The sequence below is a fragment of the Crotalus tigris genome, unplaced genomic scaffold (assembly GCF_016545835.1).
Source record: "Crotalus tigris isolate CLP2741 ecotype Arizona unplaced genomic scaffold, ASM1654583v1 scf7180000017573.2180621, whole genome shotgun sequence".
Classification (NCBI taxonomy): Eukaryota; Metazoa; Chordata; class Lepidosauria; order Squamata; family Viperidae; genus Crotalus; species Crotalus tigris.
The window spans coordinates 330,243-347,904 of record NW_024096483.1 but is presented as its reverse complement, the minus strand read 5'-3'; the positions used below and the strand labels follow the sequence as shown (position 1 = coordinate 347,904).

The window sequence follows — 17,662 nt, the reverse complement described above, 5'->3', positions numbered from 1 at the left end:
TGAATTCCAACAACTACTTTTAAGCAGTTCAAAAGTAAAATTTCAGCCCCAATAATCTTATCTAGTTATGTAGATAACAAAATCAGGAGATTTTTGTTATCCTTGACAAATTAATTCTATGGAATACATTATTTTATCATCTTACATTTTAATAGATGCATGTTCATTAAAAAATATTTTGGGCAAACTAAAATTTCTGTAGAGCTTTTCTAAGACATATTCACATTCTGTTTTAGAGGGCCATCAATAGAAGCATTTTATATGATTTTAGAATGCCTTTTTGGAGCTGGAAAAGGTACAAAAGAAGACAGTTCAAATAATCAAGTGGCTGTAACACCTTACCCATAAGAATGGTAAGGTGGCTGGAACGCTTTAGTTTGGAAAAAAGGAACTGAGCATTAACATGTTCAAGATGTTAGAACAGACAAAACAAACTGTTTCTTCATGCAATGCACAATTAACTAGTGGAATTCATTAACTTAGTATATGGTAATGATCACTAACTTGGATAGATTTAAAAGGAGGTTGGCTAAATTTATGGAGGATGGGGTATTAAGAGCAATTAGTCTTGAAGAGTTAATCCTACTGGGTTAGAAGCAGGATCTCTCCTCCATCTGAGCATCTCAGAGGCACGTAGTAACATTCCTATAGAATACTTTATTGGCCAAGTGTGATAGACACACAAGGAATTTGTCTTTGGTGCATAAACTCTCAGTGTACATGCAAAACAACAAAGTAATAATTATCATAATATCAAAATAATAATCGTAATAATGATAGCAATAAGAGAAGATAGTGGACGAGATGTGAAGGATAAAAATAATAGAGCCATACTGCACAGGTAAATATGTATTCTTGGAAGGCTAAAATAAAATAAAAGGAATTTATTAATCTGCCAGGTTGAGCTTTGTCTAGTTAGTTTACTTGGGATGATGGCAAGGCTCAACTTGAGCAGTTGTCCAGTGCTCTATAGTTGTTCTCAAGCAAGAGTAGCTTCCTCAAAGAAGAACATTTGAAAACCACTTCCTGGAAAATCAAAATAATTCTCTCATTATCAGACATCTGGGGGAGAGGAAAATCTGAAGTTGTAAAAATAGTATTCCTTCACAATTTTGTTAGTCCATTTTTGAAATAATTCATAATCAGGAGAAAAAACGGTTCTGTTCAAACAATACAGCAAACATTAAACCTCCTTCTCCTCTATTGAAACATTAAACCCTCAGGTGAAAAAGATTGTTGTAGACCAAAACTTTTAGAAAACCCTTACATATTGTAATTTTAAATGTTCTCTGTGTTTTGTATTATGGGAAAAAGACTAGGTAAACGGAGGAAAAGTATACAGACTGCTGCCAAAATATTTTTGCTCTTCCAGTGGAATAATCTAAGTTGAAGCTGAAAACATTATCAGACAATGATTTAGGAAAGTTACGTGGGGAGAAAAAATGCTGATTTTAATTTGAAAGCTAAAATATGCTTCTTATTTAATGTTTTCTTTTTATGTTTCAGGCAGTCTGCAAGCAATTATAGAAAGAATAGTTGTTTGTTGGTAGAACATAAGGAACACTTTATTTTATAAGAACAAACATTTTATAAAAACAAGACCAATGACTATTTGAGAAAAAATGATAGAATTTTATCACAGGGTAGAGTGCTAGTTTATTTGGAAATATTGAGAATAACTTCCAAATAATACGATGGTGCAGCATTCCATCAAAGTAACAATATTTTGATTAACTATTTTTCTATTTTACAAAATTAATTAGCTAGTACTGGTGCATACAATAGGTGTGTACAGGTAGTCTTCAACTTATGACCACAATTGAGCCCCAAATTTATGTTGCTAAGTGAGACATTTGTTAAATGAGTTTGCCCCATTTTATGGCCTTTCTTGCCACAATTGTTAAATGAATCATTGCAGTTGTTAAGTTAGTAACGCAGTTGTTAAGTGAAGTTGGCTTCCCTATTGACTTTGCTTGTCAGAAAGTTGCAAAAGGTGATCGTATGATCCAAAGACACTGCAACCGTCATAAATACGAACGAGTTGACAAGCATCTGAATTTTGATCACATGACATGGGAATGCTGCAATGATCATAAGTGTGAAAATGGTTATAAATCACTTTTTCAGTGCAATTGAAACTAAACATGCATATGTATACATCCAAAGTTGAAATAATGGAACTGACATCTTAAAAAATTCCCAAAATGCCCTAGTAGGCTTTTTTATATATATCATATTTCTTAGCCACCCCTCTTCCTTGTTAAATTTACTTTTAACAGTTAACAAAGGTAACCTTTTTTTCCCTACAGCAGTGTTTTTCAATCTTGTCAACATTAAGTTGTATGAACTTCAAATCCCAGAATCTCCAGCCAGCATGAACACACATCTTAAAATTACCAACTGTCCTAGCGATATGTTACTGGCTTTTAAAACACTGCTCAGAAATGGTATTAGCAGTATTTAAAATAGAAACAGCGAATTAATCCATTACAGACAATTAATATTAAAATTAACAGACAGACATTTGCAGAGGAATAGAAAGATTTCCTTGACAAAGGAAGATTACAATTGTTAGAACTTGTAAGAGAAAGTACTAATTCAGTCCTGGGAAAGAAGGAAGCCATGATTTCGTTTGCTATGAGAGGAAGTAGAGGAAAACTCTGGCAAGCCTTTCAAGATTCTGTTTTTATAACCTACAGTGATAAAATAGAATTTCCATAATCCTTGAGAGATGTCTTCCCTGACCTGGCCTACTTTGAAGGGCTGACAGTAATTTATTTTCATGTTTGTATTTGGATAAGTGGGAAGTTGTTCTTTGACTGGTAGCAAAGATCTACCTCTACTGTAAGTTTTTTTGTATTTGCAGCATTTCATTTATCAGCATAGAAGATAAAATACAATGGCATCTCTAACTTGCAAAGCGATTTTTGTATAAAAATAATTAGTTTAAGTGTGACTGGCATACAGTGTGTACATATGTGTGAATTATAAATGGTTACTTTAGTTTCAGAACAAAAATAATTGAGAATTACCATTTCCTCCTTTTAAACTCCATTTCTTGTACAGGCCTGGCAACTCCGATTCAGCCATCTTGTGGGTTATGGTGCTAAGTACTATTCCTATCTCATGTCTAGGGCTGTATCATCTATGGTATGGAAGCAGTGCTTTGCACAGGATCCATTCAACAGGTATGAAGTGAAATGCAGACCGCTGCACTTTTTGAAAGAGAAATGTTGATTAGCCTCCAGATATCATTGAACTGTTTCATCTATACTGCTCTTCTTTTTCTTGTTACAATATTTTTATCAAGCCCAGGAGGAAAGCATTTATTGTAAGTTGAGTTGAGATGGGGACCTATTGTGGCATTGGTTTATATACATGCCCAAATGCATTACGCTTCTGGATACGGGAGAAATTCAAGAAGAACACTTTGGAACCTCAACTGGTGTATGCAGACATATAGGATGTGATAGGATTCTTCTGTTGCGCACATCTGCTGAGAAATGAATTAAACTGAGAATCTCATTTGGGCTATTTGGAATGATGCAAATTTAATCATTGGCAGTTTATTTAAAATATTTTTTGATCGTCCGGTCCATGGAGATTCTGGAAAGTTTACAAAAAGGAGAACAAAAACAATAAATGCATATATCTATAAAGGTAACCCAGAACCAAAGGAATAAAATTCTCTTTAGTTTCTTACGGAATGCAGGGAAGGAATGGGGCCAGGCATATCTCATGGAATTATGTGTTCTGAAGAATGGGGCAGCCATAGAGAACTGTCACTGCACCTGTTGGCCTTCTTAAAGTAGGGGACACAGCGGATTAGTCAATTCTGTCTGTTTTTCCTGCTGTAAATAGAAATAAACTTTGTAATTATGTAGCGTACAATGGAGCAGGCAGTTAAGGACGTTGCCTTTAGCTTTAAAAGTTAAAAGATTAAGGATTTGTGATAGCCATCAGCAGTTCCCTTATTAAGAAAAGATACCTAGTTTGATAGTAGTTCCTGAGGGGAAGAAACCTTGGTCTGCTCAGTGATTGCACACTGAATACAAATCAGCAGCATACTGAAGCTGCAAATGAAAGCAAATATAATTTGAAGGTGCATCAATAGAAGTATAATGCATAGTTTCCAAAGCATGAGAAGTAATAGTTCTACTATATTCTTTAAGGATCAAGTTACAGCTTAAATCTGATGTTCAGTTCTGGGTAATGTACTTTAAGAAGAATTCAAACAAACTGGAGCCATATTCAGAGGAAGCAGCAAGGATGATCAGAGAACTACAAAGTGAAGCTTGCAAGGAGGATCGAAGGCTATGAATATATTTAGATTTGACTAATGAGGACGATATATGAAAGGATGTCATCTAGAAGGTGGTCAGGACCTCTTCTTCAACTTCCAGAGTCTAAGACACAGTATAATGTATTTAAATTGCAGAAAAGTGGATTAGAAAAACTTCTGAATGGTAAGAGCAGAGTGGAAACAAACTCCCAGAGAATTAATGAAGGTTTCTCAGCCACCTGAGATGCTTTGATTTGGATTCCTGTACTGAGCAGGAGGACTTTTCCATATGATTATATCATTTTATCTCTATTACAGTACAGACACTTAACCTGTCTAGATAACATGGTGGTTCACCTATATATAATTCCCATATCAAGTTCCATGTGTGAGCTATCCACTCCTCCATGGACCCAAAATGGGCAATCTGTGATGCTTCGTTTCTTCTTCAAGTACAGCTGCCATCAGTTATAATCATCATGTCAAATGGTCAGGAACATGGAGAGCTGCCATTTCTCTTTATTAATTTCTTCTGGATGTTTACAGGGAACCACTAATTTGTTAAAATTTGCTTACCGTGCTCTATAAATTTATTTAGTGAGTGCTTTTGTGCTTTGGCACGTGTGTTTTTTAAATGTAAAATCTAAATAATTAGATATTTTGTTTCTTGATAGTTTAGTGAGGAACTTGGAGAGAGGTGTGACGTGAAATTGAACTGGTTGTGATTACAGATAATTGGAACCATAATGCTATCTCTTCCTTCAGAGCAATGGGTGAACGTTATCGGAAAGAAATGCTGGCACATGGTGGTGGCAAAGAACCAATGCTCATGGTTCAAGGTAATATAAATATTGTTACCCTTTTATTGCTTCTGACAATACTTTCCCTCAGTAACTTTCAGGAATGGCTGTGGTTTGTAATTCAACATGATTTCTATTATGTATTTTAAAAAACCTTATGAACATAAGTTATGGCCATCTATTCTTATTCTTCAGAGACAATCTTTAGAAACCACAGAATGCTTTCAGTTATTGCTGTTATATATTGTAATCTTCTAGCATTGTTCTATTTTTTCTCATTTTTTATGGTATTCACTATTAGTGCCATAATTAGTGTAATTATTTTCCCCTCCTTATCAAGGGCAGGCACATGATGCCTTTTACTACAGTGAAGCCAGGAAGAGGGATATAAATTCAGAAATAAAATAAAAAGTGGCTATTTGTTGGGCATAGCTCTGTATTTCTATACTCTATACTCAATTGCTGGTGGATATCTTGACTCAGAATGTTTCTTAGTAAGTGCAGGTTAGTTTAATGTTTACTTAAAAGGTATGTGTCATTTAGAAGATGTCATGGATATTTTAGCTTAGCAATTAAGCAGCAGTAAATAGTAACTTAATCAAAGTAGTGGAACCAGCATAATTACAAAATTTCCAAATAATGAGATAGCAGCCTTTTACTGCAATGTTTGATGAATGCAGTTTGCAGGTGGTTGAAGCTTGGGGGGTGGGGGGGGGCAGGAAGGGCATGGTTAACGGTTAATGTTTTAATATGGAAGTGGACTTCAGTTAAAGTGATCCCTAGAGTTCCTGTAGATTTGGGATGAATTACTATAGATTTGGAAACAATTAGCACAAATACATTAGCTTACAAAAGCTCTGTTTTTAAATCCAGCACCACCCACCATATACAACATATCTCAAAAAGGAGTAGGTTGTTGCAGTCATTTCATCCTTGGGGCTCATACAGGAAACGTGAAGACCAAGATATGGTGATATGGTCTTGCCCTTAGTTTGTATTTGAGGGAAATACTTAGTTCTTTTCATGAGAAAAAGGATTTTGTTAATACGGCTTCTGGATACTGTAGGTTTTCAGTCTTTGACCTCATTGTATCATTTTAGGTTTGGTAAAACATATAATAAAATAGTACTTTATTTTTTAAAAAAAGCCCCAGAGGGTCAAAGAAAGAATGATAGATGAGCTGTCCATTAAATTTGGTATGTTCAGGGGCTGGGGGTGGCTGGGGGAGATGGTACATTCAGTGACTTTTTTATTCCCATATTGGAGATGGCTTTTACTTCTAAACTTACAAGCTGAGGTGGGATTTGAGTCTGAGTGTTGATCTGAATTTAATGGCTTTTTTGGGTGGCACAGGAGGACATTTATCATTGTGCTTGTCCAAAGGCTTCTCATTCAATTGACTTATTATTTCTGGAATAGAAAAAATAATGCATATATTCAAATTTCCAAAATAATGTTAAAAGTAAAAATGTTTGGCTACATTTTATTTTGTGGGTTTGGTTTTTTTTTAATTTGCACTATTTATCCTTTAAAACAGACATGTCAAACACAAGGCCTGGGGACCAGATGCGGCCAGTGACATGGTTTCATGTGGCCCATGAAGCCATCCTGGAAACAGTGAGGGAATGGCCCCCGCTGCCTTGGCCCCGGCCCTGGCCGCCCGGGAGCCAATGTACAATTTTGTGGTGGCCATCTATGCTGAAACGCATTCAGTTTTAGCTCCCCAAGGCTGTCTGGAAACAGCAAGGGACCAGCCCCTGCCGCGTCAGCCCCGCCCCTTCGGTGCACGCTGGGGAGGTGTCACCCTTTGTGAGGAATGAAGAAATGCCTGGAAGGGGCCAGCAAATGGCCCTCGCCTACTTCACATATCCGGCTTGATGGGCTCTAGGGGAGGGGTTCAGCAGGCTCTTCCAGTGGACCATGCCTTGGCGTTTGCCCTGGTCCCACCCTCTTCTTCTCAGATCTGTCCCACTCCTGCCCAGGCTCCCACAGGCACCCTTGACGCGAACGATGTAGAGCTGGCCGTGCCCACCCAGTAGGCCACACCCACTCTAGCCACGCCTACCCAGTAGGCCATGCCCACCCTGGCCACACCCACTCAGCCCCCCCCCCCCCAGGACAACTGCAGTGCTGATGCGGCCCTCAATGAAATTGAGTTTGACACCCCTGCTTTCACCCGATGTTTCTTTTTTCTTTTTGGGAACTACTATTGTACACACAAAAATGCATATTCACGCTAGTTGACTCTTGTAGATATATATTAAAGGCTTCAGTGGAATATTTCAGTTTGGCTAAAAGCATTTTGTAGTGTTACTAGAAGGAGAAGAAGAAAAGGAGAAAGAAACCCAAATATCTGAACCAAATTGAGCGATTTACTAGGTACTACTACTCTAAATTGTGTACTAAAGTTATATTTATGTTGGCAGTTCCAAAGGAATGATTCACATCAGAGAGAAGCAGTGTTTTTATAAAGTTTGTTTCTCTAATGTTAAACAATATTGGAATTTTCCTAATGTAACTTTTAAAATGTTAATGGTACAAGAAAGGCATGCTTGTGTGTGTTAGGCTGTGTCTTTTCCTTCTATATATAAACGAGCAGATGTTCTGAATCATCATTGATTGTTTAAACTACAAAGACCAGTGCATCATTATCCAGCATTCTCTACTAGAAAAGTAGAAAAGCAATTTAAATTACAGTTAAACTTCAAATTGCAGTTGGAAAATACTATCTCTGGATGCAACAAAATTTGAGAAAAATATTCTACAAGCTACCTTTTCTTAGTGTTGTGTGATATGCAGGGCTTTTTTTCTCATAGAACGCCCAGAACGGAATTCCGGCACCTTTTTTTGGATGGAACCTTTTTTTAGAAAAAAAAGCACTGGTGATATGTATTAGTCATAGGTATGTACAGGAAGCAAATGACAAAATACATGTCTCAAAGCAAATTATGCCTCTTAGGTACAATTTCAACAAGCATAAAAGAATGGAGATTGCATCATGATGTCACAACACACCATGCATAATTTTGGTATCACTGAGATTAGGACAGACACCGGCAGCATTAGTATGAAAGCTGTTTTGAATAAACTCTGCCCACATTTGGCATGACTAAGAATCCTTCCAAGCCAGGTAGCAATTAAGGCAAAGAAAAGAGATGCTGCAGCCTTCAGGTTGGCTGTTCTGTTCTGAGAGTGTCTTTGCTGATCCTGCTAGCCTGTTTTGTTTAAGGAAAAGCCCTCTTTTTTCCACAAAAGGCAGTCCCGGAAATGTTCTTCCTAAGTTATTTTGTGTATCAAAACCTCATGCCAGCAGCGTGAGGGAATTTGTTCTGTACGTGACCTGTGCCCACCCAACTTATGAAAAATGGTGGAACCAGTGAAGAGAAACATCATTGAGTGGCAGGGCCATTTTCTGTCTTACCTTTTCTGGGGAGAGGAGGGGAGAGGTATAGGGACAGGCATGTCCTCATACCTGTCTTGATTCCTGGCAACCAACTGGACTAGGCCCTGCAGCTTTCTTGGTGAGATTTCAGAAGTTGTTTGCCATTGCCACATACCGTATATGCTGGCGTATAAGGCGACTTCCGCAAGCGCTAAAATCGGCGCCAAAGACGGGGGTCGTCTTATACGCCGAGTTGTCTTATACACCGGAAATACTGGTAGTTTCCGGCGTATAAGACGACGTTCTAGGAATGTGGCTCGGCGACAAAGACGGGGGTCATCTTATACGCCGGGTCGCCTTGTACGCCGGCATATACAGTACCTAGGACTGGGAGACGGTGACTGGCCTAAGGTCACCCTGTGGGCTTTGTGCCTAGGGTGGAACTAGAACTTTTGGCTCCCATTTTCTAGCCCAGGGTCTTTAACCACTACACTAGCTGTCTCTCTTCCCTCTTACTAGAACATAAATGTTTGAATGAGGCGTGAAAAAGGGTTGAAAGAGAAGTAGTAGAAATTATATCCTCCAATTTGTTAACAATACCCCAATATGACTATATTAATTATACATTGATCATAGTATTAAAGATGAAATTATTTGCAATCTTAATTATATTAATATACAATGAGATATTTCTGGGAAGTGCTTTCAGTTTGCATCCTGGGTACATACCTGCAATATTCCTCCTTAATTAGGGCGTGACACAATGAAGAATATACAGGTAGTCCTCGACTTACAACTATTTGTTTAGTGATAGTTTGAAGTTACGGCAGCACTGAAAAAAGTGACGTATGACCAGTTTTCACACTTTTGGCTGTTGCAGTATCCCCTTGAGTTCAAATTGAGGTGCTTGGCAACTTAGCATGTATTTATGAATGTCTCACTGTCCCGGGATCATGTGATCACCCTTTGTAACCTTCCCAGCCAGCTTCTGACAAGCAAAGTCAGTGGGGGAAGCCTTAACGATCACATGATTCACTAAACAACTGCAGTGATTTGCTTAATAACTGTGGCAACAAAAGGTCATAAAATGGGGCAGGACTCACTTAACTGTCTTGCTTAGCATGGAAATTTTGGGCTCAATTGTCATAAGTTGAGGACTATCTCTATATCAGCTCAGAAATATATCAAGGAGCACAGTAGCTTTGCTTGAAATGGGCCTAAGTATTGCAAATTATATATAAATGGCAGGAAACTATAGCGAATAGATGAACCTGTGTACTTTGGTGGGAATGTTTATAGAAGACGAGAAACAGATGAAAAAAAACTGATGTGCAGATGTTGGTAGAAAGGATGTGGGTGGTATGCAGTCTGTAGAAAAGAATGAATGTTTGCCAGAAGAAATGAAAATAGTTGTCTATAAGAATGTACTTCTGCCCACTTAGACATATAGAAGAGTGGAATATGTCAAGAGAAACATAAATGTTGAATGCAGTGGGGTGAAGTGTGCGTGGTAAAACAAGAACGGATAGGTTAAGAATGAATTACTGCTGATGGAATGTAGATTGAATACAAAAGTGACTGATGAGCACAAAAGAACTGTTGAGGTGGTTTGTTCACCTCGTGAACATGAATGAGGATTATAGACTTGTATGGTATTCCTAAAAGTATTCTTTATTGTCTATTTCAATCTAATGTATATTTTTAAGCCCAGAAAAGGCATAGCTTCTTTTAAACATCTATTGGCAGGTCGCCACCTGCCCACCAGATTTAGCAGATAAGGCCTGCTCCATGTCCCTTCCATGAAACAATGTCATCTTGTTGGACTTAGGAGTCATGCCTTCTTTGTGGTGGTTCTTCTGTAGAAGAACATGTCTCTGGAAATAATGGATGGCCCCAACAAAAGGTGTTAAAAACCCATCTCTTCCTCCAGACATTTGATCTCTGCTGGTTAATGTTGCGTTGCTATAAATTGGAATTGCTGTTTGCGATTTCATCATTTACAATTTGGATTATTTAAATTGTTGCTTTAAACTTTGTATGCTGTCCAGAGTTATTGCCATGAGATGAACAGCCGTAGAAATCCGGGGGAGGGGGAGGGGGGAATGACATCAAATCCAACACGTGCTTTCCAGATTTGGACCTGAATACTGCATGTCTCTAGAAAATTGCCAGATAAATATATGGAGGAAGAATGAATAGTTCTAGAGGAAGGAAAGACTTATATTTTCTTAACCTTTCTTTTGAAAATAGTAGATTTTGTTCCTTATTACTATCTGGGGAATAAAGTGCTAATTGTTGATAATTTGACATTTCCAATTCAATTCACTGATTCCATGTTTCAAGGCAGAGGTTCTGGACAGCTTTGTAAGGGCAATTCACTGTGGTGGGGCTTATTGTACTTTCAGTTATGGTTAATTTTTATCAGGTGTTTAGAAGCAACATTCAGTTAGTTTTGAGTATCTCCCTTTGATATTTCCTAGGTATGCTACAGAAGCAACCATCAGTGGAAGATTTTGTGGATGCCCTTGTTTCAGACTTAGATCAAGACTTTGAAACATTCTTTATGGATTCTGAATAACAGAGAAGAATATTTTGAAAGTTTTTGGATGTATTAACAGTGTACATAGAAGTTCTGTCTGATTGGCATTTGTAAAAATGTGTGTATAAAATAAATGGTTTACTTGAAAAGTAAAATGTTTTTTTTTTCTTTATAGAAAGATAAGAACTTAAGCATGTTTGGTGCAGCATTCACATATTTGGAATTATTTTTATTTGAATATATGTATACTACAATAACTGCTTCCCTCACAAATGTTCAGAAAAAGGAGACATAAATCCTCAGTACAGCAAGCAGGTTACATACATACCCACCACCAAGATGCCATGTACAAAGGTTAAGTAGTAGCAAGCAAAAGAAATTAAAGGTAAGAGAAAAGAAATATACCTTAATATAGTTTATGTAAACACTATCATATATCATATTCCACTTTATCATATATCATATTCCACTTTGTATTGGCCTTTTGTTCTTTAAATTTCTTGTTATTATTTTTTTTTAAGAATTTCATCAACTCTATCCAACCGTGACTTTTTTTGTATTTCTCTTCCTCTCATTCTGTTCTCTCTTCTTTCATATATTTGTTTTATAGTCCAATCCTTGTTCAGCTCTTCTGTATGATTAAATCATCTGAATGTGCTTCTTTCATACTGGTCATCCACTTTTGTGTTCCATCATCATTCATTCTTCTCTTATCACATATATTTCTTTCTTAATTATCCCATTCCTGCTACACCATGAACTTCCGGTTATGTTCCTCAACTCTCACTGCTGCATAACAAACTAATTTCTTTTATGCAGCTTTGGACAAACGTTGTCTCCTCTGAATCTTTGCATGTCGTAACTTTTCCCCAGCTACTTGGCCATCCGTCTCAAGACTGAATCATTAACGTGAAAGCATTCATAATTCCCAGGTCACCAAAAGACCATATCTTGAACAAGAAAGATACAATAGAATGAAAATACAGGATCTTATCTGGCAGTTTTATGAAGGAAAATAAAGGAAAAGAATGCATTAGATGCAACGAATGCAAGAGAGAAAGTGTTTGTCTCTGTGTGTTTCTGTATTCCTAATGAAACTCTTGCTGCAGAGTACATCAAGAATTTAAAGAATTGCACATATATTTAAATATGCAACTGGATTAGATGCCCAAGATTCAAAATGATTATGCCTAAATTGATTAAATCAGGTTGCTGGGCTCAGAAAGCACTTTTGTGTATTTGAAGTTCTCTTTAAGTCAGCGGGCCCCCAACCTTTTGAGCACCAGGGATCAGTTCTGTGGAGAGAGGTTTTTCCATGGATCGGAGGGGGTGCGGTTTTGCTCGCTGCCTGCATCCTGCAGATAGGACTTTGCTTGTTTGTGCAGCCCGGTTTCTGGCATGCTGCAAATTAGTGCCGGTTCACAGATCGGGGGTTGGGGACCCCTGTTTTAAGTCTTGCATTTGATTTTTCTTCACTATTCTACTCCAGAGTATATAGGTCAGGGGATGAAAAATGAGGAAAGAAAAGAGGAAATTATCACTGAAGGCCAAATGCACTGTTAAAGTATCCAGGAGTAGAAAGAGTGAACGAAATCAATATTAAATATTTTGTTTTCCTTGTGAGTTGCAGGTTAGAAGGTGAATGCTGCCTGGATCACGGATTGCAATAAGAAGTAGCCGTCTTTTTTCTCTGGAGCTTTTCAGTGGCAAACTCTGTGAGTGCCCGAGGCACATAACTTTGTCCCTTAAAGCCTTTTCTAAGCTTTACAAGTATGTTTTTACAGCTTGTCATTCAGGGGCTCCTTCCCCTTTCCAACAATGTATGCAGGGCACTCCTTTTGCAAGCACATTGATGCAGTTCTGTGCCATACTGATCCTGTTGTTGTTTTTTAAAATAGAAGTGTCCATGCATGCTTGCTTTCCTCACAATGCCAGGAAGTCATACAATTAGTCAAGCACATTAATGCTTTGCACTTCATTTGGCTCTAACTGTAACTGTGGGGAACCTATCATATTTTCTTTGAGTAGAAGGTTTTTATGAAAAGTACAGTTCATTTTAAATTAATCGTTTTAGCTTTAGTATGAAGTAAATAATGTTACCATAATGACAAAAGCAATACTAGCCTTTCTTTTCCTGCACTTGGAAAAAGATGGGTGATAAACTCATCCCCTTGTAACCTCTTGTTTAGACTATTGCAACACACTCTACATAGGTTGCTCCTGAAGAGCATTTGGAAACTTCAACTCGGGCAGAATACGGTTGTGCGGGTAACAGTGCCAGATATACCGCACACATAATCCTAATTCTGCCTGAGCTATATTCGTTACCTGTTTGTTTCTCGGAGCAATTCAAGGTAACAGTTGCCACCTACTCAGGGATTGCCTTTTTCAATTTCTGTTTTGTTTTTCTTATCCTAAGTAATAAACTTCTGACTTCTGACTGATCCTGTTTGAACTGTTTGATTCTGATTGATCAGTGCCTGATCCCTTTCATCTCAATTCCCTGATGCCTAAGACATAGTTGTTTCATTTGACTGTTTTGAGCTTTCCCGTGTTCATATTTGCTATGTTTTATGCTCCTATTGTAATTCCATCTTTGCAGCTTTGGATTATCTTTTCCCATATGGCGACATCAATAACAAAGGCATTCATCTAGCCACCTCATGAATACCACTAGTACTCCAAAAGATCCTCAGTTCTTCCTCAATACCATGATATCTATATCTATGTATCTCTATATCTATCTATCTATCTATCTATCTATCTATCTATCTATCTATCTATCTATCTAAGTTTTTGTCGCACTCTTCTTGTTTTTTATAAATAACTCAAGTGGTGAACATATCTAATACTCTGTCCTCCTCCTATTTTCCCTACAATAACCCTGTGAGGTGAATTAGGCTGAGAGAGAGTGATTGTCCCAAGCTCACCAAGCCGGCTTTTATACCTAAGATGGGATTAGAACTCACAGTCATCTGGTTTCTAGTCCAGCACCTTAACTACTACACCAAACTGGTTCTGATGAGTTCATGTGGAATTCATGCTCATATTGAGTTTATGCTGAATGCCATCTGACCTGAAGGGCCCATCATCTAACATCATATTCTCAATCATTTTAGATTTTTCTATCTATATGGTTTTCTTGTAAAAATTACAGTGCTTTATTATTACCTTCTCCAAACAATATCCATTGATGCCTTTTGCCATTGTCACTAAAGTGATCATCTGCCTCCAAGATCTCCCTATATTGCTGTTCCACAGTATTAGGTTGACCTCAGGTGATCCTACTGGGAATATATACTTTTAGCTTAAGATTCCTGATGTTTTTCACTCATCCTTCTTGGGAACACACACCTGCCACAATGAGGCAGCACAGCACAGCAGAGCCCTGTTAGTGCAGTGGTTAAAGTGCAGTATTGCAAGCAAACTCTGCCCCCAGCCTGGAACTCTATCCCATTGGGGCTCAAAGTTGATTCAGCCTTCCATCTTTCCGAGGTCAGTAAAATGAAGACCCAGATTGTTGGGGGCAATATGCAAATAATGTTTCAACATTGTGAACTACCCAGAGACTGCTCTAAAGTGCTATGGGGCGGTATATCAGCCTAAACGCTATTGCTACTTGGAGGCATAACTACTTAAGTCCCTATAAATGCTGCCACTTGCTTCTCTGCCTTGATGGTGCAAAGAAATCAGACTTTTTATAGTTACAAAAATTAACTTTTAACTGAGGGTTATGGGGCTCAGCAAGCTTCTGAGGCTTTGTACTGAGCATTATTTTGGCTAAATTTATACAAGATGCTAAACCAGGATTTGATTAAGTATGTTTTGCTGAACAATACATAGTGACCTGGTTTGCTCATTATGCTAAAAAATAAATGTAAACATAGTTTACCCAGGTTACTAATAGGCATACTCTGAAAGATTCATTAGGTTTGCCAGTTCCCAAGATCAAGAATTGAAGGCAGACTTCTCTTTTATTAATTTCAGCATATAAACAGAGCCAATTATACAATGCTAATTGGATCCTGGAAGAGATGAGAACTGGGCTGAATTAGACTATGACTGATTTGATTATCTTTTCTGTGGTTGTATTTATGCATTTAACACATTTTTATACTGTTCTTCATTCTGCTTAGAATCTGAAAGTTGTATTCGATCACAACATATTGCCTTCTTTGAACATTACCTTAACTGAATGTTCTCAGAGCTTCTTGGAAGAAATACTGATAGAAAAAATGAATGTGATTGAAGAAATAACATCAAAGCTTGATGCTTATTTTGTTGATTTTATGAACAAAGCCTTCCATCCTCCAGCAGGATTTCATAATAGAGAACCTTCATAGAAGCATGACAGATAGCAACAGAGTTCAGAGCTTTTTTGTAATAAATAAATAGGGCAAACAGATCTGGACTGTGAAGAATTATTTCTTTGCTGATGTGTTGATCCAGATTGGTTGATATGGTCACTCTTTACTAACATGTGGATGGATATTATGGTTCATGAATCATTCAAAATAGTTGCAGCTCTTTTAGTTTTAGAAAAGCTTTGATTTTTTTTTTCTTTTTCCTTTTCCCCTCTTTCTTGCTTAAAGCTTTGAAGCTACCCAACTGGTGGTGGTAGTGATTATTGTTAAATACTGGAACAAAAGGCAAAGATGGAGCAAAAATTTAAACAGCTGCTTAGCTTTATGTCTTTGTGAATAGTCTGTGAGAAAGAACATAAATCAAGCATGTGTTTGTGTGTTTGCAGAATAAGGAACAACAGGAGACCAAGTTAGTTGGCTTTGGTACTTGCAATAAATGTCTCCACTTAGCTGATTCTCCAGTTTGAAAAATAATTTTGGAATTGATACAGCTCCATTTGAAAATCAATCATACTTTTTTAAGTGGCACTGAATTGCGAGGCAAACACTATCCTTTGCAAGATTAATAGAGGTAGTCCTTGACTTATGACCACAATTGAGGCCAGAATTTATGTTGCTAAGCAAGGCAGTTCTTAAGTGAATTGTGCCTGGTTTTGCAACATTTTTGGCACTGTTAGGTGAATTGTTGCAGTTAAATTAATCATGTGGTCATTAAGCAAACCTGGCTTCCTCATTAACTTTGCTGGTCAGAAGCTGGCTGGAAAGGTTGCAAATGGTGATCACATGCCCCTGGACTGCTGTAACCATCATAAATAAATAAATTCAGCCAAACGCCTGAATTTTGATCATGTAACTGTGCAGATGCTTCAAAGTTTGTAAGTGTGAGGACCAATTGTAAGTCACCTTTTTCAGTGCTGCTGTAACTTTGAAGAGTCTTTAAACCAATGGTTGTAAGTTGAGAAATAGTTATAGATTTCCTCAGGAGAAAGAAAATAGTTCAATTGAACAAATAAAGATTGAAATGTCAGCATAAATTTTAACTATCAGCTGCACATAATCATCACAATGAGATAGGTACCGTAAATGCCGGCGTACAAGGCGACCCGGCATATAAGACGACCCCCGTCTTTATAGCCGGGCCGCATTCCTAGAACATCATCTTATACGCCGGAAACTACCAGTATTTCCGGCGTATAAGACGACTCGGCGTATAAGACGACCCTCGTCTTTGGCGCCGATTTCAGCGCTCACGGAAGTCACCTTATACGCCGGCATTTACGGTAGTCATAAAATTTGAAATAAATAGTGAAGCATTCACTGTCAATTTTCCTTTTTAATTTTTTTTTGTCTTATTCTCTATTCAACTGGAAATCTGAAATAAAGTTATACATGTGCTTTGATTGCTGGAAATATGGAAAACTTAAGCAACAACTTCTTTTGTTAAAGAAGAAAATTGTTTATTTGTTTAGACTTAGTTTGTTCTGTGAACTCAACCACTGTCAATTATAAACCACAGTTTATGGAATGAACTCCACTCATAGATTACCAAAATATTTGTGATATCCCTGAGTTCAGACAACTCTGAAACACATTTTTAAACTTTAAAAAAACCCCGAAATACCACAAACTTACCAGAATTTAGTATTCTCATATGACATGTTGATATTCTTATTTAAGATTCTATATAAAGGTTCAAGAATGAGATTGCTGAAATTTCATGAAATTTGATGAACACATGAGATTTTTAGCAAGATGGTTGTTTGTTGATTGTTTCTCTAGTTGTTCCTTTTTTAACTTATAGCAGATCCATACTTTTGGTTGTATGCATGGGGGAATGCTACAATTTCTAGACAACGTATTATAGTTATGAGTCCTAAAAGTAGGGATGCCGTGTGTGTTCCTCTGATTTCTTGATATATTTGTCCATCAACCAAAGATGGTAAGGCAGAGGTTGATGAGATCTGTTATTCTGAGTATTTTTCCCTCTACTTCTGGCTCTAGGGGAAACCCCACTCCCTTCTAACACTGAAGATGTTACTTGGTAGGATAATGAAACATCTGCAGGAAAACAACCATGATCAAATGACACCAAGGTCTCTATGAATAATAATAATAAGGATGATGATGATGATGATGATGGAAGGGACCTTGGAGGTCATCTAGTGCAACTTCCTGCTCAGGCAGGAAACCCTATACCATTTCAGACAAATGGCTGTCCAGTCTCTTCTTAAAAACTTCCAGTGTTGGGGCATTCACCGCTCCTGGAGGCAGGTTGTTCCACTGGTTAATTGTTCT

The 17,662-nt window shown here is 37.5% G+C and overlaps 1 protein-coding gene across 1 annotated transcript in view; it reads left to right on the top strand.

The window, feature by feature from the left end:
- The window catches only part of LOC120313877 (mitochondrial intermediate peptidase), a 53,664-nt gene extending 42,512 nt beyond the window's left edge, over nt 1–11,152 (top strand). Inside the window, exons 17-19 of the mRNA XM_039356261.1 lie at nt 3,067–3,188; nt 5,048–5,121; nt 10,945–11,152. Of these exons, the coding sequence (XP_039212195.1) occupies nt 3,067–3,188; nt 5,048–5,121; nt 10,945–11,042 (294 nt within the window). The 3' untranslated portion in view covers nt 11,043–11,152. The remainder of the gene's footprint in view (nt 1–3,066; nt 3,189–5,047; nt 5,122–10,944) is intronic.
- The last annotated feature ends 6,510 nt before the right edge of the window (nt 11,153–17,662 follow it).